The sequence below is a fragment of the Gymnodraco acuticeps genome, unplaced genomic scaffold (assembly GCF_902827175.1).
Source record: "Gymnodraco acuticeps unplaced genomic scaffold, fGymAcu1.1, whole genome shotgun sequence".
Lineage (NCBI taxonomy): Eukaryota > Metazoa > Chordata > Actinopteri > Perciformes > Bathydraconidae > Gymnodraco > Gymnodraco acuticeps.
This window is the reverse complement of record NW_022991154.1, coordinates 4,673,572-4,701,001: the sequence shown is the minus strand read 5'-3', so window position 1 is coordinate 4,701,001 and position 27,430 is coordinate 4,673,572. Positions and strand designations below refer to the sequence as shown.

Here is a 27,430-nt window from a genome sequence, read left to right as displayed (position 1 = left end):
CACCAGCAGAGAGACTTTCCCACTGTCTTCATTGTCACTTTCTTCCCTGGATCAGCTTTTCTCTTTGGCACAATGGTTAGCTTGTCTGAGCTGAATGGATGAACCCGTGTGCCAGCGGAGGAAGAGTGAGGGAGTTTTGTTGGGTGGCAGCGAGACAGGAAGTACTCCTCTGCATTTAAAGCGTCCTCCCTGTCTCCCTTTTTGTATTCTGCCCAGGTATGTCTACCTTCCTGCTGCTCAAGGCCTCGGCTTATGTATGCAGAAAGCATTGTTATGAAGTAGGCTATGTGTATCAGAGAGACAAAAGAGTATCACTCAGATAGTGAGAGGTGGTGTGTTTGTGCAGCGTTCCCACCATATTCTAAGCACAACACCTCAGTGTGCCAGTCTTCATGTTGCCATCATTTAAAAATCCCCACCCTAGCTTCTTCCTGCTCCTTCTCCACCTCCTCTGTCTCTGCCTCTCATTCAGGTCTTTATTAGAGTTCTCCGTGTTTGAATGAGAGCATGGTAATGCCTGCGTTTTGGTCTTTGTGAGAAGGGCTTAGCTCTAACTGAGCTGACCTGGATTTACACTGCAGGAGCAGAGTGGTGCTGCCTGGGATCTGGACTGGCTTTAAACAACGGAGCGCAACAGGAATGCCAAAAGACAGCCTTTGAAATGGATCTGGTCTTAGGAATTGGCATGAACTGCATACTTTCAAACCCATAGAGTCTTTTCTCCCACCTTTGAGCACTACTGAGCTTTTTAGCCTCTTTGAGCTCTTTTTTTTGGTTTCACATCAGTCAGCCCATCTTATCAGCTTTGTTTTTAGAAGCAGGTAGATGTTTTCAAGGACTCAAAGATCATGAATTGCCATTATGCAACACAGAGTTACACACCAAATGTTGTTGTAGCTGAGTCCATTACGCAGCGTCCACACGGCAGTGTGCGTTGAAGCTTGCCGGCGGCGTGTCTGAAGCTCGTTCAAGGTTCTTTATTGTCAAACTAACATAGCTACAGAGTAATTATGTCGTTGAAAATCTTAGGTCACAGGCTTCTCCAACAATGCAACACAATAATACAGATAAGCAGACAATATTAAAGCAATATTAAAATATACTATATTAAAAGTAATACAAAAAGAAAATAGTTTTTTAAAAAGTGAGAAAAAAAAAGAAAGTGGAATAGCGCAATATGAGTCTATATACAAGTTATTGGAATGATATATTAGATAATAGATAAATAATTACTAAGTAGCAGATGAATGTTATGGATGTTGTTTCAACAGTTCAGGTGTTTAACAGTCTTATTACCAACAACCAATCACATGAATCTCCCGCCCCGGACACACAAGCACGCGGTTTGATTGGCTAGTGCTTGTACTGGCATATGATTCGATTGGCTGACGCTTCCGTCGAAGCTTCAAAAGTTGAACATTGCTCAACTTTTGAAGAGAGCAAAGCGAAGCGACGCTCCCACGATGCAGTTCGGCAAAGCATGACGTCACCCCATTCAAAGTGAATGGGCAGAAGCGTTGAAGCTTCAACGCACGCCGCCGTGTGGACGGGCCGTCATGCTTCAAACAAAAAACACGATGAAGAAGACCAGAAGCATACAGTAGTGCAATTCCTGAATTGCATTTTTTTTTATTGGCAAAAGTAACAATGTACACAAACCAACAAATGTTGGTTAGTTCTCTGGGCAGATCAAATGGCCGGTGTTTTTTCATTAACACATTAACAACAGGAAGAATATCTTTATTCGAAACTAGCTCTCACAAACTCAGTGTGCCTGCCCGGCAACAAACAGTGGACAAACAACATTAGAGACTCTCTGGGGGAGAACGTGGAATGTCTAACAGCTAAAGAGACAGGTTCTTTTTTTGGTGGAGGACAGCGCCAAGGAAGGTGAGAATCAGACTCATGTTGTGTGGTAGTAGGCTTTGCCAACAAATTAAACATTCATCTTGTATACAAATAGATTGTTGCAGCTTAACAATCTCTACCTAAATCTCATTTGATTTGACAGTGCCTCTGATCAGACACCCCATCCATCACCATCTGAAATCCTTTTTAAGGACTGCTTTGAGTGATTCATATTACTGTGTTGTAAGTATGTGAGTCTGGTTACGTTCTGTTGCAAAACCTGAGGCAGAACATTATTTTTGGTAAGGTTAAGAGGAGAATTGAGGTTGGGGGGTGAAAATAAAAGATGTTGACTGTAGGTACAAAACAGAAAAATAAACAGTATTTTTAAGTTAAAGGTCTAAATATAGATCATATGAAATAATGTTAAAGCAGATAAATAATAACTTTTTTCTTTTTCTTATTTTCAAAGCCACTTAAGGGAAAATGTGAATACTAAATGTGGGTTTGAGAGGGTAACAATGCAACTTCTCGCAGCTTCTTGCCAATAAATGTCCAATTATCGCCTGGCTGTTCGTAATACAAAATATCAGGTCAATTAAGGCCTAATGTACAACAGAGAAGTAGAAGAGTGATTATTTTTCACTCATGGCAAAACAAACTGGAGTAAAATGATCTCATGACGGTTCGGATCTGAAAGTGGCCAAAGAAGGTCGAGCTCAAGAGAGCTGCCAAAAGCCTGGTGATAAACTCTTGTTTACTAAATCCAAGACTCATATGCAACAGCCTCCCACACCACGTACACCAGGCAAGCATGCATTAACACATGCACACTGAAGATGGCATGGATATGTGTCACATATAAATGGTGACACGCGTCTAAGAAAAGTGTGGGCTGGATTTATGCAAAACAACAGCAGCCAAACACACACACGTAAAGTCAAGGGGAATCAAGGGGTGGGCGGGCAGATGGCTGAAGGAAAAATGCAAGATTAGACCTAAATATTTTTTTTTGGGGGGGAAGGCCAAAAGCAATGAAATAGAAGGTTTGACGACAAATATCCCTCTCTTAGCAAAGCTGGCAGAGCCCACTGCATTCTGCATGATGCCACATCAGCCATGAGCAACCTGCCTCTGTTTTCTGTAGCCAGGAGCAGCACTGTGAGCAAGACACAGCAGAGTCCCCCCCCCCCCCCCCCCCCACCTCCTTCAGATTCAAGCCATGCCTGACACAAAGCTCCAAGAAAGAACAATGTTACTCAAATCAGGCCGGCTCTGATACTCTGCCAAGAGAAGGAGCTGCATTTAAAGGAAACAAAATGGAGAGGGAGAATGTTGAAGGCCAAGGAGAGGGCAGCTGAGAGAGATTATAAGTAGGTGGGTCTGTACCATGAGTCATAAAGGTCTAAGCCGGCAACAAACAAAAAAAGGAGGAAGCATGTGAGCAAATTCCTGAGCTCATTAGGATCTATGTGAGGCGATTTTGTTCTCATACACTTCTCAAATGTGCAGGCAAAAACAAGAGTAGCTTTAAATAAAATCTGAATATTGCACACATTAACCTGCAATGTAGTGCTAAAAACAGAGTAGATGCAATCTTTTTTTTGTTGACATTTGTGGGATTTTAAGTAAAGCAAAAGAGCAGCCGGATATGGAAATGTATACTCGAGTCTAGACAGCCAGGCTACCATGTGACTGGGATTTGTCACATCGGCCAATTCTGGGGAGGGCGACCACAATCCAAATGCAGTAGCTGATTAAAAAAAAGAGAAAGTCACTGATTATGTAACATGGATGATCAGTAATAGAGGAATGCCGATTCCATCTAGATCCTCCGGGTTCTGTGCGCGTGTTCTGCTCGGTGGCATTTTCAGCACCGAGGGCAGTGGACAGCTCCGCACTGATGCGATATTAAAGAAACCTCCCTCAGGGACGAGGAGGGATTGTATAGCAGGATCATCTTATTATACACGTAAAAAAAGGAACACAATTTAATGAATAGATCTAGCAGTAAATCCATTCCAATCATCCAATGCTTCGTGACAGCATACCATTGTGACCATGGAAACAAGGAAACAATAAACAATGACCGTGTTTGCGTGCACACAAACTGGGATTGTATAAGGCCACCATATTTGGCAAGGATTTTTCGCTTGCCATTCCTAACCCCTTCTCCCAAAATGCAATACCATCAATAATTGCATTTTAAATGAGTAGCCAGAGGCGTCCAAGTTCGCATGCATTTCACTGCAGCCGACGATCAAGGCGGAGTCTGGTTGGAGTAATAGCCATCAATAGTCCAATAAAGGGTTAATTAGCTTTCACATAGCCTACCACACATGCATAATGAAAAGCCAGCCTATGTGGAACGTTCTTCACGGCTAATCTCCCAGTGCTTGAGTCACAGTGGGGTTACCGTCAAGGTGCAGCTAAGCACCATGGGTACACGGTCAGAGCTGCACAATGAAAGCCCAAAGTCATGCAGCTGCTGCTGCGTGAGAGCTGTCACTACACTCGATGAAGCAATTTCTCACACCGAGTCCCTAACATTATCCCCCCCTGCTAACACACCCAGACAAGGAGAGAACAACATCCGTGGCTGCCTACCTGTCTCCAGGTGCAGAGAGATCCTCGCCTCGTTGATGTAAGGCGTGTCACTCTTGGAGCGGACCCTCCGTATCGGTCTGCGGTCTACCTCCTCCTCCGGGGCCGCTGCCATGTTAGGCCAGCCGGGAAGCGTCCACTGGCGACCGGCGGGACTGCGAGAGAGACGGCGCCGCAGCAGCAGCCACTCATGCACCCGCCCGGGTAGACGGTGTGGGAGGGTGGCGGGCTGTTGTGTGGGTGAGGAGGGAGGGGGAGAAGGGGGAGAGAGAGAAGGAGAGGTGGTAGGATGGATGAGCATCTTTCTCTTTTATTTTCCTCTAGGTCTAGGAGGAGATGCTCCACCTGATCAAGTTCCAAGAGCACACTGTCCTATAAAAAAACACATTCACAAAAATCAATGTGCACACTTATGTTACATGTGTATTCTATTTTTATTGGACTTTTTTTACTTTAACTTCTTATGTTTGTATACTTCTTTTATTTCATTTATTATTGGATATTTTTACATTGACTTTTTATGTTTATATGAATATAATGATTCTATTTATTTCATTGCACATATTACTCGAACTTCATGTAGGCCTAATTACAGATTTGAATTCGTATTTGCTTCATTCTAAAAGGAGCAACTGTCACAAAACCCCATTTCCCCCAGGATAATGAAGGTGTTCTGATACTATGTATTTAAAACAAAATGTAAACTCTTCTGTGCGTCTCATAGGAGATATGACGTAACATGACATAACTATGACATACAATTCATTAATACAAGTAAATTACAGACATTTAATGAATATGAATGTTTGATTAGAATGGCAATAATGAAGCAAACAATTCAGCTTCTTGAATGTTTGGATGTGTTTATTGTCTCTGTTCTATGTTATTGCCTCAATAATACCTTTAGGTTTTAGAAATTTGATGTCAATTATGAGTCTGGGAACTTGGAATAGCATTTTATCATTATTATTTGACAGAATAATTGACTCATTCATTAAACAAAACAATTCAGATAAATGTATAACAATTATTAGCCAACTTAAATATATAGCCAAGCCTTACCAGCTACAATATCAAAGTTATAATCAAAACAACGATATAATAAACAACAATGGGCCAGTGTTTTTATTTTTTCCCCTTAACTTTAAACTTTCGAACATTTCAATGCATGACTTTTCAGCTTCAAAACATAAATAGGCATAGGCCTACAGTTAAGTTCTACTGTGGTACAAATGCTCCCTCTGCTGGTCATTTCCTGTCGAGGTGGGTTGTTATTTACCTCGCTGTCCCTTCTCAGCTCGTTCCCTCATAGCCAAACCAATCCAATAACTTCAGCTGCTGACAAAACACCGACTGAGTTCCTGCTTCCTCCAGCTGATGGTTCTGGGCTTCAGGTAGCTAGTTAGTTAGCAACCTACAGATCTAACAGGATGTTGCACAACTTGTTCAGGGAAATATAAAACCATGTGCACGCCACTTTGTCTTCACAGCGTATTGTCAAGCTTGGGAAGCTTTTGCTGTTTCCTTGGATACTACTGCTAGCCCGTTAGCCTGCTAGCTAACTACCATTTTACATGCTGACAGGCTGTTAGCTTAGCTAGCATAACTTAATGCCAGCTAATAACAGACTCAGGAGGGTCCATGCTTATAGTGCATGACTGCTTTCGCTATAGTATTGCGACATGTAGTAGGCTACACGTATTGTCATAATACAATTAAGTAGCAGGCTAGCTTGTTCATGATACCCTTTTAGCCCTATAAACGCCAAATTGACCTTCATGAGTGCATGAATCATATCACTGTAAACTAAGGTGACCAGATTTTCTATTAAATTAAAACCGGGGACATTTTGAGTTTTGCGGTCAATATATCAATATAAACAATTGTCTTCACTGTTAAAGAAAAAAGGGGGACAATTCTGATTCAATGTAATTCGAACATTTGAACTGTTGGATACATATATGAGACTGTGAGAAACTGTACACCAGATTGTCCAGATCTCTCTGAGTGATTAGATGGGATGTCCTGCTATCACCCTGAAGTGAAATAAGTCTTTGATACTGGATAGTTTTTGTTTTATTCTTATCTAAAAACAGAGGGATGATAGCTCATGTATGAGACTTCAAAGGTCTTTATTTTGAAACTCTACATCAGATTGTCCTGATTTTCCTCTGATTGACTAGATGGGGTCTCCTGCTATCACCCTGAAGTTAAATAAGTATTTGATTGACTTCGAATGACTCTTTGATTATGGACGGTTTCCATTAAATAATAATCAAAATATAGATGGACAATAGATCTAATTTGAGATTTTAAACAGCATAACATTTTAAATAGTCCCCAGTGGAAATGTCAGATATGTCTTCATGACTGTATACTTACATTTTACATTCACTCAGTTATAATGTGGTAGTTATACGTAGTTTGTTTAAAATTATTATTGATCACATTATATAGTACATATTTCTTAATTTAAGCTCCAGTATATATGAATATGTTTTGTGTGTTTTTTAGGTATATTTGTTTATTGACCGAGTAAACGCTTTTATTTTGAAGGCAGTTTTTACAGGCCTCTACCGTAATGCATAGGATATTCGCGCACCGCAATACAACGTGCGGGCTGGCTTGACTGTGTTTTCCGAAGTGGGGGCTGGCTTAACCACAGTCTGTTTACCCAATGTTTCCTGACATGAAACGTTTTATTTCACCTTGCTATGTTTTTAACGTATATTAAAAAACGGGGACATTTCCGAGGACAGTTTCAACCGGGGACAGGGCAATACAAACGGGGACTGTCCCCGGAAAACGGGGACGTCTGGTCACCCTACTGTAAACTAGCCACTGGTCGTTTGTACATTTGAGTTGGCAGACGTAAGCAAATGTTTTAGTCAAAGATAAAACTAGCCAAACTCTGAAGAAACCCTTCATGTTGCCAGTTGATGAAACTTACATTAGTTTTAAATGCATTTCAAGCTTGATCGAATGATCCTCTATTAAGTTGGAACAGCAGCTGCACAACAAACATTTTGTTTACGGTAGTCACCATTTGTGTTAATCCAAGCAAACATGGCAGCCGGAAGTGACATATCTGATATAGCCCATTGCTCGTTTGTCAAAGTTTGCTAAATTTGAAAGGATTTGAAGTATAAAGCGTTGTATTGCAAAAGTTTACATTTTGATACATATGAGGCTCAATTTCTATTGTGAATATTGTCATCCTTGTCTTTCTTAGAAGCCAAACTGAATGATTGTGCTCCAGCTCACCTGCAGAGGTTTGATAAACTCTCAACTGCATAGCCACCTGAAAATACCCAGGGCCATGCAAAACATGGCCAGACCCCAGTTCAGGTAGTCTTTATTAACATTTCTTATCCTGATGTGTTATTATATAGTCATCCACAAATCCATGTAACAGTAGTTTTAGTGCGTTTTGCATTTATATATTATATTTCTGTGCTTGTTTTGTGCAGACCTGGCAGCTTTCAGGAAGACTTTCTCCAGGCCAAGAATATAGCCATCCTCACCGGAGCAGGGGTGAGTGCAGAGAGCGGAGTCCCCACCTTCAGAGGAGCAGGAGGCTACTGGAGAAAATGGGAAGCACAGGTATGCAAGTATACTATTAAGTTATAGGTGTTTTCTGTTATTTTAGCCCTCCCTTATTGATATAACTGGGATGACACACCTAACGTCATAATGCAAATCTTTATGTCAGCAAGTTGAAACTCTTTTTCATCCAAAACTGAAAACATATCTTCATGAAGGGGTGATTCAATGCAGGACTCTTGTATTAGACTGCATTAGTTTTAGAAGACTGTGCATATTAATTTGCAAACGAGCATACTCTACAACTGTTATTTGAAATGTCCTCCATCAGTTTTTATGTTTCTCAGTCCACTACCGGCAAAAGTAGGGTAGGAGACATGGGGAAAAAATGTCATCTATTATTCAAATATGTGACCAACTAGCCCCCAATGTTTTTACCCACTATGAGGTTATCACTTTTTGTATCCTCCGCATCACGTTGTGTATTCAATCTAGCTTAAATTGCAGCATATAGAAGACATTCTTGTACAATTTTAAAGTTGTCAATAATCTTAAAATCTGTCACATCACAACTTCGACTTTCCATTATTTAGCATAATGTTCAACAAGCAAAAACAATTTAAAGTACTTTTGGTGGGAATATTTTTTTCCCAGGGACTATCAATCAGCACACAGTTTTTGTCAGTATTATTAAACCTTTATTAAACATTCAGTTTATTCTTATGTTTAAGCAACTTGCCACTCCAGAGGCTTCTCCAGGAACCCCTCCCGTGTTTGGGAGTTTTACCATTACCGCCGTGAGGTCATGCTGACAAAAGATCCCAACCCCGCCCACCTGGCCATCGCAGAGTGTGAGGAGCGACTGATCAAACAGGGACGCAACGTTACAGTCATCACTCAAAATATTGACGAGCTCCACCGCCGTGCCGATCCAAAAACATCCTGGAGCTCCACGGCAAGTAGAAAACCCTCAAGACACCGAATGCCAGCATGGATTCAGTAATCTATACTAACTGCTTAACTTAAAATGTATGTCTTTTTTACTGCAAACATTTTCTAATGGCAAAAATTAACTGGTTTCAGCTTCTAAATTTTGAGGATTTTTGCTTTTCCTGTCTGACAGACGAAACAGGACATTTGATCCCCTGTTGTAAAAATGTTCATGTATTTACTGTAATCTGACATTTTCTTATGGCTATTAACAAATTAAGAGAATAATTATTTGTCCTTCCATCTGTTCACTTGATTTTTGTCAATAATAATATATCCGGTTATTAATTTTAAAAAGGACATAATGTTTACGAGTCCATAAAATGTCAACAAATTAGGGAAAAAAACATAGCTTAGGTTTTAAAGATGAATAGACTGGGGAAGCTGGACTCACACATATGTGGCAATTTTAGTTGACATATTAGTAATAACTATTAATTAAAAAAATGTGTTTGGTAATTTGCTGTCTTTTGAGTAATCCATTGACAATTTGTTTCGGCGTTGATCTGTTGTCTTCTTGTTTTGTTAATCCAGGAAGTCTGTTTAAAACACGCTGTATGAGCTGCGGTCATGAAGCCGCCAATTACCATAGCCCCATCTGTGGCGCTCTGAAGGGCAAAGGGTAAGAGCTTTATCTCGTGTTGTTTGGATCATTGGATTGTTTTCCTCAACAATATGAAAAATGTGTTAGAAGAGATATTGATCATAATCATTTGAGCACTAAATGCCAGAGGGAAAAAAAAAAGGCCCCATTTCAGCCTGTCAGATGTCAGCAGCTAAATAACACCTGATGAGGCGTTGAAAGGGAAATCTGTGAACGCAAATGAAATGTCACTTGTCACTTATCTGACATTTAAAATGGATGTTTTTTAAAAGCTGAAATGTTCGACCAATCAATTTAGTCTTTTTTGTGGATACAATGACGCAAGTGCTGGGCTACAATTCAACATAATTATCATAGCAGATCATGTTAAAACTGATATGTATATTTTGGATCTATAAGTGACGTACGCCTGTATCGAAGCGATGAATATGTAATAATGTAAGTTAATAACATTTTTCAGGCTATACTTATTTTTCTCAGTTTTTCAAGTATTTTTTATGATACCTTCCGATATTTTTGTTGTTATTGTGTCAATAACTAAGGAAAAACATTTGAAAAGACAGCCGTCGTACTAGCAATGCTCTCATTATACAGAAACATGCTTTGCCTGGAAGAATTTTAAGGTGTATTTTGATGTAATCACCCTTTCTTCTACCAATCGGCCTCCTCAGAGCACCAGACCCCCGACACAGAGGACGCTCAGATCCCTGTTCAGCAGCTACCCAGGTAAGAGACACACTCAATGTTTTTTTTTCTCATGCTGTGCTCTTTTCAAATGAGGTTATTTGTCTTGACAAAGTGTGTGTGTGTTTCAGGTGTGAGCAGAAACGGTTTGTCACGGTCTCTGAGACCAGCTGTGGTTTGGTTTGGAGAGACTCTGGACTCAGACATCCTCTCCCGCGCAGAGGAAGTGTTGGACAGCTGTGACCATCTGCCTCGTGGTGGTGTGTGTGTGTGTGTGTGTGTGTGTGTGCTGTGTGTGTGTGTGTGTGTGTGTGTGATTGTGTGTGTGTGTTGTGTGTGTGTGTGTGTGTGTGTGGTGTGTGTGTGTGTGTGGTGTGTGTGTTTGTGTGTGTGGTTGTGTGTTGTGTGGTGTGTGTGTGTGTGTGGTTTGTGTGTTTGTGTGTGTGTGTGTGGTGTGTGTGTGTGTGTGTTGATGTGTGTGTGTGTGGTTGTGTGTGTGTGTGTGTGTGTGTGGGTGTGGGTGTGTGGCCGACAACCCCAAAAACTAATGTGCATCACATACTCCTGCCAAAATCACTAATGTAATTATTAAATGTTTTATATATGTCATAAAAATGCTTTGAAAACATGACTGGTGTTCCGAGACTCTCAGAGTCTTTGAAAATGATAAAAGCTGTGTCCTTAAAAAAAAAGCAGTTATTCACTTTCTTGATACTTTTTCAATAAAATCTGCCCCTGCAGGTTGGCACTTCATCCGTTGTGTATCCAGCCGCGATGTTTGCTCCTCAGGTGGCAGCCAGAGGTGTCCCTGTGGCCGAATTCAACATGGAGGACACGCCGGCCACCATGCGCTTCAAGTGTGTTTCATTTACTGTTCACCAACTCAGACACTCACATCATTAATAATCACTGATTTTAATTCACAGCAAGTTTCTTTTTTCTCTGTCTGTTTAAGGTTCCATTTCCACGGCCCCTGTGGGACCCACGTTGCCCCCCGTGCTGGGAACGCCACGAGACTGAACCAAAATGAGTCCCGGACATCAGCTGCACACAGATCAGACTGTCTAACACTGGAGGACTTTATTGGTACTAAAAATAATAATATAATGTGAGGAGACGGGGTTCAAGACAAAGATTTGTTTATGCTGATAATTGATAGAATATACAATAAAGAGTAAGTGGGCTATATTGTAAACAGTTACACATAAAGGTGGTCGATTGTAACACAAGTACAGTACATTTACGCAAGTACTGTACTTAGTAAAGTTTGAATTCACATGATGTTACTTTTTGCTTTTACTTCACTACATTTTGTGGGCAGAAGTGACATTTTTAACCCACTACATTTCTTTTATAGTTTTAAATACTAGTTACTTTGCAGATTCAGTTAATTCATACAAAATGAATAAATCAACTTATAAATGATGATGAATTATTGTAGGTTAAGCTACCCAGCAGTATATGAAGTAATTCACATAAACCCCATCTTAACCAAGTTCAACATTAAAGTGATGAACACATTAAATCATCAATATTTATAATATAATTATTTAATATTGTATTCCGAAATGGGCCATATTGCATAATGATTACTTTTACTCCTGTATCATTGCTTCTTTCCCTTAAGTAAAAACAAATTGGAAAGATTAAACTGATTGGAGGACATGTTTCCAGCATTGAATGTTCAATAATGGAGCAAATGATGCTAAAATGCTGAATCCCACTAGTGGGTTTGTGCTGACATGTGCAGAATTTTGGTTTAAGAGTTATAATTGTGAAACTTGACTCCTAGCATAATGATTAACTGTGGCTGTTTATAAAGGACATGTTAAAGAGTGACATTAATAGATAGCAAAAGCTATGGATTAAATGTGAACACTTGTTGGACAACTGTATCAATCCTTTTTCATTGAATGACTACTGCCTATCAGACTGTAGGGGGCAGTGTTTAGCTTCTGCTTTTGAAAGCCATGACAACCTACATTTAGGAGGGAAAAAAAAGAATATTTCTGAAGGATCTGTGGGCTCTGCCAGATGTGTGTGTGTGTGTGTGTGGTGTGTGTGTGTGTGTGTGTGTGTGTGTGTGTGTGTGTGTGTGTGTGTGTGTGTGGTGTGTGTGTGTGTGTGTGTGTGTGATGTGTGTGTGTGTGTGTGTGTGTGTGTTAGTGTGTGTGTGCTGTGTTGTGTGTGTGTGTTGTGTGTGTGTGTGTGTGTGTGTGTGTGTGTGTGTGTGTGTGTGTTAAATTCAGTGTTTGTCTGAATTGATGGACCCGTGGGTAAAAACGATATGATGCCCTCCAGTGGGGCGTGAGTACGCTCCAGTAAAACCAGGGAGACCAGTGACTGTGCACTCCCTGAGTCATGAGGGAGACGATTTGTCGCATGTATGTTGAGGTTTGGAGTTGATTCAAGACCACATATGCATATGAAATGAATAAAATATGCAGTCTTGAAAACTGAGGAGTGTCTCTGCAAAGCTTCCTCTGAAATCTGCATGTCTGAATCACAAAGGATCAGAGTTTAACACTGCAGTGTGGTGGTGATGGCAGAAGTGTAGGAGTGTTTATTAATGTTAAGTTCCTCTTTATGTTCTCTGTTGTAGGCGTTGCTCCTGCTTGCTGAAGATGGGAAGGTGCATTATGGGACTTTAATGTATTGTAGGGTTTCCCAACCAGTGGTACTCTGTGGTTACCCTGAGCTGATTACAGGGGCTACATGGACAGCTTGTGGGAGAAGCTAAGCTAATTTAAAACAATATGAATGATCCACAAATGGTTTAGCAGATCTTGCTATTCGTGTGTCCGCCAATTGATTCAGATCTAATTCGAAATATTCAAAGTAGATTTTTTCATTACATAATTTAGGTTAATTCATTTATCACATTTTTCATCAGTGATATCAGGAACGTGCTGTTCTTTCTAGAGGGCCTCGAATGTACCGACTTATTTTGTTGTTTTAAATGTACAGATCTGCATGTGAGTATGTTTTAAATACAAAACTTGAACAAAGGTTAACCTTATCTTCAAATAATATATATGTGTTGGTTATTTACAATGATAAGTTTTCCTTTTAAGAACATAGATCCCATTGTCAGAGGTGCATTTCCGCAAAGTCCCGTGAAATATATTGCTGACCCACTGTCTAATTGTCAATCAGTGCTTCTCACATACATTTGTAGCCCCCTCCGTAAATTCGTATTTCTGTAAAATTTGTCTGAGAAAATTACCCACAATGCATAGCTTATTAGCGCACAGGGGTTACAAGGGGAAGGTGTTAAATATACTTCAACAAAAAGGATTGCACATATTCAGCCTTGCATAATAAATTGCCGTAAAGGGTTTCAGATTGAACATGCAACACAAACATAGGCAAAACAAATACAAATAATCAGCTTTTGAAATCTATCTCTCGTCGTAAGGCTTAAGCTGGAATACGTTAAAATCAGGCAGTTACAAAACTTAAAACACATGCATGAAACATGTTTTAATGCTGTCTAGTTAAGCTGATATGTCTTGGCAAAGTGCTGTCACATACCTATTTTTTAATACTTTTGACCTATACAATAAGCCCTTAATGTATGTACTGTATGTTTACTGCTAACAATTACCTTACCTGCATTAGGCCACTTGGTAAGTCATTTTGACCAATTGTCCATCAGAGACGTAAAGCAAGTTTTTTAAATATCTGTTTCTCTTGTGTATATGTTGTTAACTCAGTCAGTCAAATCCTTTGTTCCATCAACACCCCATACAAGTATTTTATCTCGCTTTGCGCAGTGAAGCCCTTCTGGATCACCAAGGTACTTCATTTTGAAATTAAAATAGATTTTCGTTTTAAAATCTGCCTCAAGGACACTATTGACCTACATGAAGCTAAGGAGGGACGATTCCTGAAAATGTGAAAGTGGTTTGCCACTGAGCTCCAACAGGACCTCCAGCAGGCAGTCTGATTAGAGTGGTTAGTCTTTTGAGCTGCAGCAAAGACAAATGGAGTCACATTCCTCCAGCTGAATTCTCCCCAGGAGGGACAGCTTGTCATTAGCCATTGCTGTCTGCAGATCCCATTATTCCAGTGGTATTGTGAAATTACCCTCTGTTGAGTATGGGTTGCTTTTCAATTTGGAAAAGCAATGTGTAATTTGGATATTGTTTTTTTTTTAAGTGTCTTTATAAGCCTAAGAAATGGCATAGATTTATTTTCTATTATGATGTCTTAAAACGACATTTTAATAGTCTTTAACATCCATTTGAAAATGTCCATAAGGGGTACCTTTTTATAGAAAAAAGCTTGGAACCATTTCCTTTATCTATATGTTCCTCGTTATAGGAGACATGCTAAAGATGGAATCTGCTCCTTCCTCCTCACCAACACCCAACAGGCTTCAATCATCTCACACTGTGCACAGGCCGGCTCTGTGGGGGCTCATTTGCACGAGTGACGGATGTCAGCAGGGCTAATTCATATTGGGCTAATCTGATGTTGATATTCATGTTAGCGTAAAACCTTATCTCATCACATATATCTCTTTCCTTCTTTTTCTCTTTACTCTGCTTTCTCTCAACCTCTTTTTCACTCTCATCTGTACATCTGCCATGTGTGTTTGAGATGCTGTGAATCTCTCCCCCCCCCTCCCTCCACAGCTACGGCCTCCATCACCTGCTCATTAGAGAGAGGATGATGGTCCGACGGTCCCCCATGACTCTGCTCCAAAAATAACAGAGCCAATTTCCCGCCTGTTAGGCGGCGATTTCACACCAATCTGAGTCGTACTGCCAGCTAGGCCTGTCAGCGTGAGACTGAGAGAGAAATAAGGTGGAAAAGAAAAGCAATACAAGGGAAATGTAGGTCAGAATGTAATGCGTCTGAAAACACAAATACTTAATACTGTAAATACACCCCGCCCCTATTGGCTTCTTAAACTGTAATCACATATTTTGGATCATTTAGGGGAATGTATATTTAAAAGCAGTTGTCATGAATAAACTCTCCCAAAATTGAGTTTTGCACTTAGTTTATTTGTAATCAAACAAGGTTCGAATATGTTCATTTGTGAGCTTTATAGGACTTTTTATATATTTTGCGAAAAGCTGGCTACATCACACTTTCAGTCTGAATGCTAAACTAAGCTAGCTGTAGAATTACTTTACAGTAATTAGAGTGGTAGAATTTAGCTAATTTGACTCTCGGATTCACTGACAATAAGCAGCACATATACTTACCGCAGAGTGGATGGGTTTCCTCGTCTTAAGTGCTGTCTATTTTAAGACACTTAAGCTTCTAAATTCAAAAGTGGAGTATAGGTACTGATGTATTTATCTTGAATTACAAAGTGTTTGAATCTCTCAGCATTTTCCATCCAACCAAAAATAAATTGTAACACCAATCTTTGAAACAGGAGAACCTGGATGTGCACAAATGCATTTCAGAGGTTTTTGGACTCCTTCAGAATTCCGTACACATAATAATAATAATATATTTTATTTATAAGCGCACTTTTCATTTGCGTAAACAAAACTCAAAGTGCTACAAAGTTAAAAAGGGTGAAACAAAAACGACAAAAAACAATAAAAAAACTATTTTAAAACAATTAAAACAACATAATAAAAGCTGTGACATTCATGCCGGCATGGCATGATGTGGGGTATTTAAAAATCTAGTTAAAGGCTATTCTAAAAAGATGCGTTTTTAGTAGGGCTGTCAGTCGATTAAAATATTTAATCGCGATTAATCACATGATTGTCCATAGTTAATCGCGATTAATCGCAAATTAATCGCACATTTTTTATCTGTTCTAAATGTACCTTAGAGGAATATTTTTCAAGTTTTTAATACTCTTATCAACATATGAGTGGACAAATATGCTTTATGCTAATGTTTATTATCATTTGAACAATGACAAATATTCTCATGAATATTAAACACAACAACCTCTGAACATTACAAATATTCGCCTCAATTCAACCTGGGGCCTCTCTCATTCAATAATACTATACAACTGGTGTGTGTGTGTGTGTGTGTGTGTGTGTGTGTGTGTGTGTGTGTGTGTGTGTGTGTGTGTGTGTGTGTGTGTGTGTGTGTGCGTGTGTGTGTGTGTGTGTGTTGTGTGTGTGTGTGTGTGTGTGTGTGTGTGTGTGTGTGTGTGTGTGTGTGTGTGTGTGTGTGTGTGATGGATCGTTGGAGCTATGTGCAACTCAAGGCATATGCTCGAACCGGAGCTGCCTGGACGCTGCAATCATGTTGCGCACTATCCGTGCTGAGTGTGCTGACTTTTCGTACAATGTCCCACTGTCTGGCTGCCTGCATAAAGTCAAGTGCTCGGCGCAGTTGTGGCGAAATGTCGCTCCTCTGTTTTCATTTAAACAGCTCCATATCCGTTAGCGCAGCTAGCTAGCACCAGATGCTAACAACAACAATGCATGTAAGGTCTCACTCTCGCTCGCTCGGGCCACACATACACACACCCTCCCGGTCCTCCCAATAGCCAGTCGGTGCCTGCCGGTGAGCGTGGAAGTGTGGTCTGCCACAAGCGGGCGGCAGGAGCGGGGCTGTCAGCATCAGCTTGTAGATGGTATTTTAAACTCGATGCGCTCTGAAACTACGGGGCGGCCGAGGACAAAAAATACACATGCGTTAATCGCGTTAAAATAATTAGTGGCGTTAATTTTTTTTTGCGTTAACGCTATTAACGCGTTAACTTGACAGCCCTAGTTTTTAGGCCTTTTTTTGAAAGCCTCCACAGTCTGTGGTGTCCTCAGCTGGTTTGGGAGGGCATTCCACAGTCTCGGAGCAGCGGAGCAGAAGGCTCGGTCTCCCATGGTCTTCAGTTTTGTCCTTGGTGGGATGAGGAGGTTTGCCTTTACTGAACGTAGGTTCCTCGTGTAGGTTTGTGGGATGAGCAATTCCTTGATGTAGGAGGGAGCATTTCCATATATGCACTGATGAGTGAAGAGGGTGATTTTGTAGTCAATTCTGAGTGAGACCGGGAGCCAGTGCAGTGATTTGAGGATGGGTGTGATGTGTTCGTACTTCCGCACTCTCAATCAGGATCCTAGCAGCGGTGTTTTGGATGTATTGCAGCTTTTGGATGTTCTTGCTAGGAATCCCAATGAGAAGTGCGTTACAGTAGTCCAGCCTGGAGGAGACAAAGGCGTGGACAAGTTTTTCAGCATCTGGCAGACTGAGTGTGGGGCGGAGTTTCGCAATATTTCTCAGGTGGTAGAAAGAGGTCTTGCATATTTGCTTGATGTGGGCCTCAAAGTTCAGGTGATGATCCATTTTAACTCCCAGATTGGTAACCGTTGATGAGAGTGGAATGTTCTGACCGGAGAAGGTGATGCTGGTGATGGCGGATGAACGGACCTGATGTGGAGTGCCAATAAGAATGGCTTCAGTCTTGGAACTGTTTAGCTGGAGGAAGTTGTGCTTCATCCACACCTTTATCTCCTCCAGGCATGTGGTTATTGTGGATGATGGCAGAGGTGCAGAGGGGGTTGGGTTTGCTCTGATGTAGAGCTGTGTGTCATCAGCATAGCAATGGAAAGATATTCCATGCCGGCTGATGACACAACCAAGGGGGGATATGTATATGGTGAAAAGGGTGGGACCAAGGACTGATCCTTGGGGGACACCGCAAGTCACAGAGTGAGTTCTTGATTTAGCCGCTCCCAAGGTGATGTGCTCAGTCCTCCCGGTGAGATAGGAGGTGAACCAGTTTAAGGCAGAGTCAGAGAGTCCAATTATAGTGTGAAGACGGTAGAGTAGGATGTCATGGTCGACGGTATCAAATGCTGCAGTTAGATCCAGGAGGATGAGGAGAGATGGAGATCCGGTGTCAGCTGTCATCAGCAGGTCATTGGTCACCCTGACTAAGGCAGTTTCTGCACTGTGGCCCTGGCGGAAACCAGACTGGAATTTTTCAAAGACTTTATTCAGTGTTAGATGTTCCTGGATCTGAATGGCAACTACTTTCTCCAGTACCTTGGATAGGAATGGCAGGATGGAGATGGGTCTGTAATTGGCTAGGACTTCAGGGTCTAAAGTGTGTTTTTTGAGGAGTGGTTTGATGACAGCAGCTTTTAATGGTGGTGGAACATGCCAAGACTGGATGGACTAGTTTATCACTGAAGTGATCAGCGGACTTATGGCACCAATGTTCGATTTAACCAAAGCTGTGGGAAAGGGGTCCAGGGCACAGGTGGAGGGTTTCATCTTTTTGATGATGGCCTCAACTTCATGCTGCGAGATGTTAGTGAACCAGCAAAGAGGCTGGGTCGGTCCAGGCTGGGGGTTGACGGTCAGGACTAGCAGAGCAGCAGAGTTTGAGAGGAGAGAGCGGATGGTCTCTACCTTTTTCCTGAAAAATGTGATGAAATTATCACACTGCTCCTCTGTGGTGTCTTTGTGTAGCGGAGTCTGAGGTTTGAGGAGATGGTTTATGGTGGAAAAAAGTAGCTTGGATTTATCATTTGAAGGGCCAGAGGTATAGTGTCCATCCCCAATATACTAGCCAACCTCAAGCAGCCCTGATTATTATTATTGTTAGACTTTAATTCACACGTACCAGGGCAGCATACGGTCCAATGAAGAATCACTGTTCCAGTATTGTTTCCAATGCAGGACTTTTTAATATCATGTAATATATTGTTTTTAATTTCGGTATTTTTTCCCTTTCTTTAGGCCTGTCCCTGACCTGCGTTTGAACTTAGTCATTTCTAGAGAAAAAAAACTAAACTATGCCGCCTTGAGGCCACCGAGATTTGAAAAGTGTAAAGAAAACAAAGTCTGTCTGCACCCTTTTTTTCCCAGGATTGTGACATATTTCTATAAACGAATAATTACGCCACCATAATCAATTAAAAAAAATGCTATAATGATGTCCAAAATGTCTCACACACATTAAGTGAAGGTATACGTCTTCACCCCCTGTCCGCCAGCTGCAGATGTGAACCTACAAGGGTTGTAATGAAGAGAAGAATTACAGCGTGAGGCATGACAGGGGGGCGCGAGAGACCAGGAGAAAAAATGATTATAAAAAAAATAAAATAAAAAGATTTAAAAAAAATAAAAAATCATATTTTGAAAAATTATTGATTCGAAAATAATATGATACAGTACAGTACTATTACGTCTGGGTGTCTGTGTTTCATTAAAGCTCGGCTCTGTGTGTGTGTGGAACGAGCCATTTTGTGTGCGTGCGCGAGCCTCTTCAGTCAAGGCCAGGGCGAGGTTACGGTAAATATGTCCGTCAATGTCACAGTGTCACATTCCCCTCCCCCCTTTAACCAGAGGATCTGCAGTATTACTTCGGATACAGTATGTCTCCGTGCATCTTTACCTGACAAAATATCTGTACATTTGATAAATGCCACCATTATTTAAAAATGTGTATATTGTTAATTTGCTAAATATACTCTCTTTTAAAAAATGCATTATTTTCCTAACTTTCTCTTCAAAAATGTTCCTTGCTTTGCAAAAATATCCTTATTTAAACGTTATGATGTCATTCTTCATTTTCAAAATGTCATCACTTGTAAGGCCTAACAATGAAGTTTGCCCCAGACTGAAATTCACACACAGTATGACTTTGGTTAACCAGCTCCACCATGTAAGAGTTGACTCAGTAAAAGGAAGCGTTGTTTCTGTATACACAAAAAAGTGAGAATGTTAACAAAACAGCCGAAGAAAGTAAAAGAGATACTGTATATATCTTTCTGGTGGAGACCAAACTAGAACTAAAAGGAGAATTACTTTTGGACTAATATTCCTCAGGTGGAAACAAACAAAACTCCAATAGGATGGTGATGTTGATCGGTTTCTGCTGAAAATGTAAACATTCTACCAAAGCAACTTGGTGATATTATGGCAAGGTTGCTTGCTTGTTGTTCCATTAAATCAGAAGTTGCTTTATTTGACAATACAAGATTGAGTTTAGTCTTCCACCTGACAGGACCAAAAACAAGTTGTAATAGGCAAGAGAAGTTGGTATAAACGTCCCTGTTTCTGCATCATTTTTTATTCCAAACAAAAACACCAATGATTGTCAATAAGCTAGGTGTTGTGTTCGGCCATTATTGGGCTAAAAACGTTATAAGCAGAAGACATGGTGGTGCATCCGAAAGTATCTGTTGTGTTGATGTTCTTGTGTCCCAGACAGTGGCAAAATACCTATAAATAACGCTAGAAAATGACAGGAAGTAGTGTCTTTCATTTCCATTGCCATCAGTGACACCAGCCATCTCTACTGTCAAGGATATTTTCCGCTGTGTTATTCTGTATGCCAAAAGTTATTCTTAGCACTCAGAGAGTGTGTGTGTGTGTGTGTGTGTGTGTGTGTGTGTGTGTGTGTGTGTGTGTGTGCGCGCGTGTGCGTGCGAGGACAGTGTTGTCTAACAAGCTTAGCAGGATCAGGTGCTGAGTAATCTGCTGGTAATAAGGCTCACAGTGATGTGTTTGTGTGTGTGTGTGTGTGTGTGTGTGTGTGTGTGTGTGTGTGTGTGTGTGTGTGTGTGTGTGTGTGTGTGTGTGTGTGTGTGTGTGTGTGTGTGTGTGTGTGTGTGTGTCTGTGTGTGTGTTTTTCAATTATACCAAAACAAAACACACAGCTTTACATTTTGCCATTTTTTCTTCAAACACCCCCCACTCATTCTTCTTCACCTTATGCTCCTACCCACTAGGCATGTGTGTGTATAAAATGTCAAATTCAGTACAATTGCGTGCACACAAGCATCTATGGTGTCCGTGTTGGGCAGGGTTTAACTGAATCAAGATGACTGAGGCTGGTGCTCTTCCCAATCTCCCCAGATTGGGTTTTGGAGTGAAAATCCTCCAGGGAAGCACTAATCCCTGACTGTCGGGAGCAATTTCTATTCCGTAAGCAAAGCTTTCTCGCTCGCGCTTGCTTGGTCCCTCTCTTGCTCCATCGCTCTATTTATAGCCCCTTAAGCTCCTCTGCGTGCCACTGTTTACATTTGGAGCCCCCACTCTTTAGAGCCGGTCACCCCCCTGGTTCCCAGCCTGAAGAATTGAAAGCAGGATATCTCTTATCTGTGAGCGTGCTCCCTATAAGAGGGGTCGAGATGGACACATAGAGAGATTATGAGCACGGGTAGAGGTGGGGAGAAGAGAGGGGAAGACAAAGACAAGAGAGATGTGAAGTGGCAAGCAGATCCAAATGTATATTCCAGGCGGTCAGGCAAGCTGTCTGTGTTTTCAGAGGACAGATTGCGACAGAGAGGAGGAAGGCGAAGACGAGGAAGAGAATTTGTGTCTTGTATAAAGCAGCAAAGAAATGGAGGACGTGATATTTTGTTCCCTTTCTTTCTGAGCATTTGGGTTGTTAAAGAATAGTTTGACACTGGTGCACTTTCTTGCTGGAAGTTGTCTGTACAGTAAAAACATTGTTGATGGCCAAAAGCGCTTATTTTTAGACAACATCTTACTTGTGCCAATTATTCAGTGTAGGACTATTTCTTGGTACATTTCTGGAGTCTCCATTGGTTACCTGGCCATTAGTCCCAGCTAAGAAATATTCAGACACTGCAAATTGTCATTTTAACGGCCAACACACACAAAACACTATGTTGATTTATGATGAGGGAAGTTTGGATTACATGCACAAACGACATATAACACACTTCAGTAAAGGGTGTGTTTCAAAGGTGTATCTGGGATTGAATACAACAAATAAACACACAGTGTTTGTGTGTTCGTGTTAGTGCAACTGTTTGGCTCATTAATGTGTTCTTAATAGTTTTGCAATGGAACTCTGACACTGAGGAATATATCTAGATTTGATACACACACAGTATTTGCTGCATCAATTCATGATACCTTGGAGAAAAAAACAATATTGCAAGACTTCTCCTTTAAATAGACTTCAATACAAATAGAATTCATACATATTTCACTCATTTTGAACTTCAACATTGTCCCGATCCCCAAGCTGTCCTGATTGTTTATGTTGAGGTCAGCTTGCTCGCTACAGCTGAGAAGTGGCAGTTTAAGGCACCAGCTAACATTTAGCTCATTATGTAAATGCTAATCATCAGCTGTAGCCCCCGGGGTTCAGAGACGCCCAGACACAACTAAGGCTGGCAAACCAGCACGCTGCAACAACAATTCTACTACATAAACAAAGCGATATATAGATTGAGAGTTTCCACTGCGCTAATCTGTGAGTTTGGTTCCGTGTGCACAGTAAAGCAGCGCTGATGTAAACTAGTTATGTCATTTACTGTGATGGAGCAGCCTCGTCCTCTGTGTACTTTACACTCAGATGAGGCACGCTTCCACTTGTGTTTCCTGCCTGGTGTCATAACATAATCAGATGTGGGGCTCGCAGCTGCTCTACCCGAGAGTGCCTCAATGTGTTTGTGCATGTGAAAAACAGAGGAATACAGTGTGTGGATGGTGACACATTTTTTGTGGTGTTAGCTCTGTTTTCCAGCACATTGGATTTGAAATGAAACAGTGACTAACAGGGGAAGCTGCTGACTTGTGTTAGCTTTGTTCAGGTTGAGTACAGACTATTACATCATTTCATCTGTTCAATAAACAAAAGGATCTGTTTATGTTTCTGTTTGACCCAGCCTGGTTTCGTATGATTGGCAATACCTTCATGGGGAAACTTAAGTGTGTTACAGACCCGCAATGGATGTTTGATGTAGGGACTGTATAGCAATCCTTCCCTAATCTTGAAATTACACTTTATTTTTTCATATACATACACTTTTTGGGGAAAAACAGGCAACTGCACCACAGTTACTTGAAAGCTTGTTAGTTGAGGCTTCATTTTGATTATATTTTTGCTTTAAAAGTGTTTCTGAATTGGGTTATATCATTTGGAAGGAGATTACGGGGAAAGCGTTGAGGATTTGAACAAAATAAATAAATGCAAACTGTCGGTTTGGGATTGGGTGAATTGGATTAATTCCTATGAAATACGAATATATGAATTACATTAGGTGCTGGCCAGCTAACTTGCGAATGGATGGTTAATCATCAGCCCCCCGGAGGGTATCTGCTGCTGTACAGTGCTGCTGTCTGTTTAGCCCCCCCACTCATTAGCTCCTCCTCTGCCAGCTGAGAGCTCTGATCTGCAAACATTGATTGGGATCAATAATTCATGGTCGCTTAAATATTTAATGTGTGCAGCTATAATCTATAGGGTGAATGCTCCATGTATTAGGTGTGAAACACACACACACACAGTTCCTGGTGATTTGTTTTTTTGTCCTAAGCTTTCAGTCAGAGTGTCACCGAGCCGCTGCTGAATATTGATGTGTCAAGTTGATTGGGAAGTTGACCCGAGAACGTGGTCACCAAGGGTTTCTCCGGCATTGATCAACCATAAGCTTCTCCCTCATCTGAAAATCTCAACTATTGATCCAGACTTCTCTTAACATTTTGTGTAGAAAAATGCTTTGGCTGTTTAATTTTTAAACTCTCTACAAGGTTATTTTATTCCTATTTCCAGTTCTGAACTTAATGAAAAAGAGAGAGAGGTTATTTCCTTATTATATATACCTGCTTTGTTTTATTTGTGTACAAAACTGATGCATAATAATTGCAATATGTGTTTTTCAGGGGTTATATTCAGAACATGCCTGATCGTATCAACAATTCCAGTTTCTGCGATGTCGCCATGTTTTCCAGATGACAGGCATTACAGTCTTTTGGTGCGTAAATAACGGCATCAAACAATTAGAAAATGATGGCCGAAACTATGGAAATAAGATCGGAGTTGTAATTAACTGGAATAATAGTTTGAAGTGCCATCTCATACCTTTATCAAAAAGCTGTTTACACCACACAGGTTTGAAAAGATTTACCTTTTCATTTCTTAGGTTTTAAGAGTACCAAAAGAAATAGGACAAATACTGTTATCCTCATTTTTTACAGTCCGATCCTTTGACGTCAATTGTCTTGAATCTCCACCAGATTCATACTGAAGCCTGTTTACCGTCATGCCTGTTTTAGGGCTGTAGCATACATTCTGGTGTTCATGATCTGCTCGATTTAGGATTTATGTTTGGTATGTCCTAAAATGTTCAGATTCCATGTAAAAAGGGATATTTGTCTGACACCTCTAATGGACAATTATTGCTCTTAAACTGAAACGCCGAAGTACATGTTTTGCCAAAAAAGCATATGACTGTTCTCTGATCATCTGCACCTGATTTATTTAGCTTTTCTGTAAACCAATCTATGCACTTAGACTCCCTTTAAGGTGCTTACAGATAGGCTTTTTTACGTTTATCCTTTGACGTAAAAAATATTTTTTATCACAAAAATAAGGCTAATACCCAACGCTGATATTTAAACTAATTAAGCTTGTGTTACTATGGCGATCCAAGAAGAAATGTTAAAGAAAGTACAGCATCTGATTTGAACAGTATCTGGAGTTCACCAGCCGTGAACAAACGCATCACTTAACATAAATCATTTTAGAGCATCATCAACTTCAAAGTATCTCGTTTGAGCTAAACCTGGTATAGCATACTGCTAATCATTTCATCTATTTTAAGGTTCACCCGCTGTGAAGATATTACACTAGGTGGATGCTAGCAGACTTAGGTTTTCCCAATTAATTTGTAGTGTATAGTGGTAGCTAATATCTGCCGCAACATGGGGGTTATCAAATGTGGAAGAAGAAATACAATCTTTAACTCAAAGTAGCAATATTACACGACAAAAAAGCTATTGTAAAAGTACAAGAGTTTCGGCAACAACAAGTACCTTAAGTATTTAAGAACTTATAGGCAGCAAAAAGCCCCTTTCATTAAAATATTACTTTGTTATGGTTTATTATATAGCTATACATACTTGAAGCTGGCATCCGACAATCTAACCTTATAGGCACTTTTTATATACTTTCATAACATGAGTATACATACATAATGTGTATGTGTTTATAGGATTGATTTGTGACCTGCCTGCCTTACATATTTCCCTTTTCAGATGCACATTTCTACCAAATCATTTAAGGAACCACTTTAATCTTCCTGTGACTCGCCTAAGGGATCCATTCCAAATGTTTAACAGCCGTGACACTAATAATGTGCTAGTCAACAGAGGCTTGAGAACATCATTTTTAGAGTTTAGATATTTCTGTCATGTCTGGAAAGTCAAATAGTAGCTTTGATGCTAAAGGGGTAGCCACATATACGATTGCTTTAGTTCACAAGCTTCACTGAGAGTAAGTGAGCAACATCCATTTAACTTTTTCGCTGAGAGACATCCTGCACTGTATTCCACCAGGATGACTTTAATCCCACTTTGCAGTCCACAGTGACTTTATTCACTAAAAGCAGAGGCATGGAAGTCATTAGGTTGACGAATGTCCACAGGGAATCGTTATTCATCATTATCTACCGTATGGTAAAGTATTATTCAGTCACCGTGGCTCGGAGGTGTCGGGAGAATTAAAAGCTTCCCTTTTCTTTCAAACACCAGAAGTTGTTCTCATAAGCGGAGAGCATGGGCCCTTTTAATCTTTCATCACCATCGGTATCAGATTCAAGGTTTTGCGGAAGACTTTATCATTCATCTGGAATTTCATCCAATCAGGATCGTATTCATATTTAATAGTGTTCACGTAAAATTCCCTCACAGGCACTCCGAGGGAAATTGATAAAAAGCGCCGACAATCTGGCAGGTTTCTTTTAACGCAACTGGTGCCATATGAAAGAGTTTTGAAAGTGCATGTATTTTTGCACGAGTGTGTGTTTAAATAATAGTTGCATTGGAAATGTTTTTCATCTTCCCTCTGATATCTCTTGCTGAGGGAGATGAGAGGAGCTGACACACCGAATTAAAAATATCTCTCAATAGCACTCCCACACATTCACTGCAACCAAAGAGCCCACACACACACACTTTAACACCCAGCATAACGAAGCATACTTACAATCTGTAGTTGTGCACTTTAAAAATACATGAAAGCAGCAGTGAAGAGGTGTCAAGGACAGCTTTAAAGGTTTTCATTCAGGTTTCTTTTTTATTTTCTGAGTTATAAACATGTGGAAATCATGTACAAATGTAAGAATAAATCCATTAAGCTATGCACAGCAATTATATAGACAATGCGGTTCATGAGCTCTTTTGGCTGCTGTAGGAAAATCAGTGTTTTATGCATGAGAGCTGGGTTCTGTGTTCATCTAAGCCTGTCCTCCACAGGAGAACCAGAGAGCTAATTGTGTTTGTATGAATGGCAGCAAGCAGGTTTATTCATGAATACAAACAACAGTGCAGCAGCAGTGGATCGCCCCGGTGGAGGGCTCCTATTCATGAATGTGCTGAAGATCCCAGTCTGCTAAGGTCCCATTTATCTGTCTCTGTGTCTCCCTGCCAACTGGCTGCCATCCCACACACTTACACTTACACACACACCATACACACCAAATCACCTGGCTGGGATTATTGGAGCTGGAGGCCTGACAAATAAAAGCTGGGATTGTTAGGTCGCTGCTAGACTTGGTATGACATTTTCAAACTTTTAAATCAATTGAAGGATTTACCTGGTAGACACATGCCCACACACAGTTGGCACAATGTCTACCCCGGCCCTTACTCAACCACCTTGTGTCTTTGCATGTTTGTGTGTGGTTTAGTCACCTCTGAAGCTTTCATCTGCACCACCTTGATGTCCGAGCCTCAATTTGGAGAAATGTGAGTGAGCGCGATGAGCCGACAGGGCAGGGTCGGCGTCATGGGGGGTCATTCGAGGGCCATGCCCCCCCCAAATGAGTCACTGTGCCCCCCCAACGCAGGGTGGGCAAGCCTTGCCACTTTGCCGTTTTTTTTTTTTTAATCATAGAAGTGAAAATGTTTCCACTAAAGGTTTTCTGTGTGAAATACATCAGAAATAAAGAATACAAATATAAAACACAGCCTGAGGTGTGCTCACTGCTGCTCTCTGATTGGTGTGTTGCTTGACCAATGACCGCCGACTTTTGTTTTGTTATTATTACGTGGCTGTGTGTTTAGATGAAAGCCCAGTGGCGATCTGTTCATCTGTTACACTGATTAGTAAAGCCATCGAAAATAATATGATATACAGTACAGTACAAGTAGCCTACTTCTGGGTCTCTGTGTTTCATTCAAGCTTGGCTCTCTGTGTGTGTGGCACGATCGCATTTTGTGAGTGCGCGAGCGGTA

At 40.7% G+C, this 27,430-nt stretch overlaps 1 protein-coding gene and 1 pseudogene across 1 annotated transcript in view; one reads left to right on the top strand and one right to left on the bottom strand.

The window, feature by feature from the left end:
* Positions 1–26,917, bottom strand: part of phactr1 (phosphatase and actin regulator 1) — a 77,617-nt gene extending 50,700 nt beyond the window's left edge. The window contains exons 1-2 of the mRNA XM_034237332.1: positions 26,888–26,917; positions 4,456–4,681 (exon numbers count right to left, since the gene is read on the bottom strand). Coding sequence (XP_034093223.1) covers positions 4,456–4,681; positions 26,888–26,902 — 241 coding nt within the window. The 5' untranslated portion in view covers positions 26,903–26,917. The remainder of the gene's footprint in view (positions 1–4,455; positions 4,682–26,887) is intronic.
* On the top strand, positions 5,726–12,168 carry LOC117560483 (annotated as a pseudogene).
* Positions 26,918–27,430: the final 513 nt, after the last annotated feature.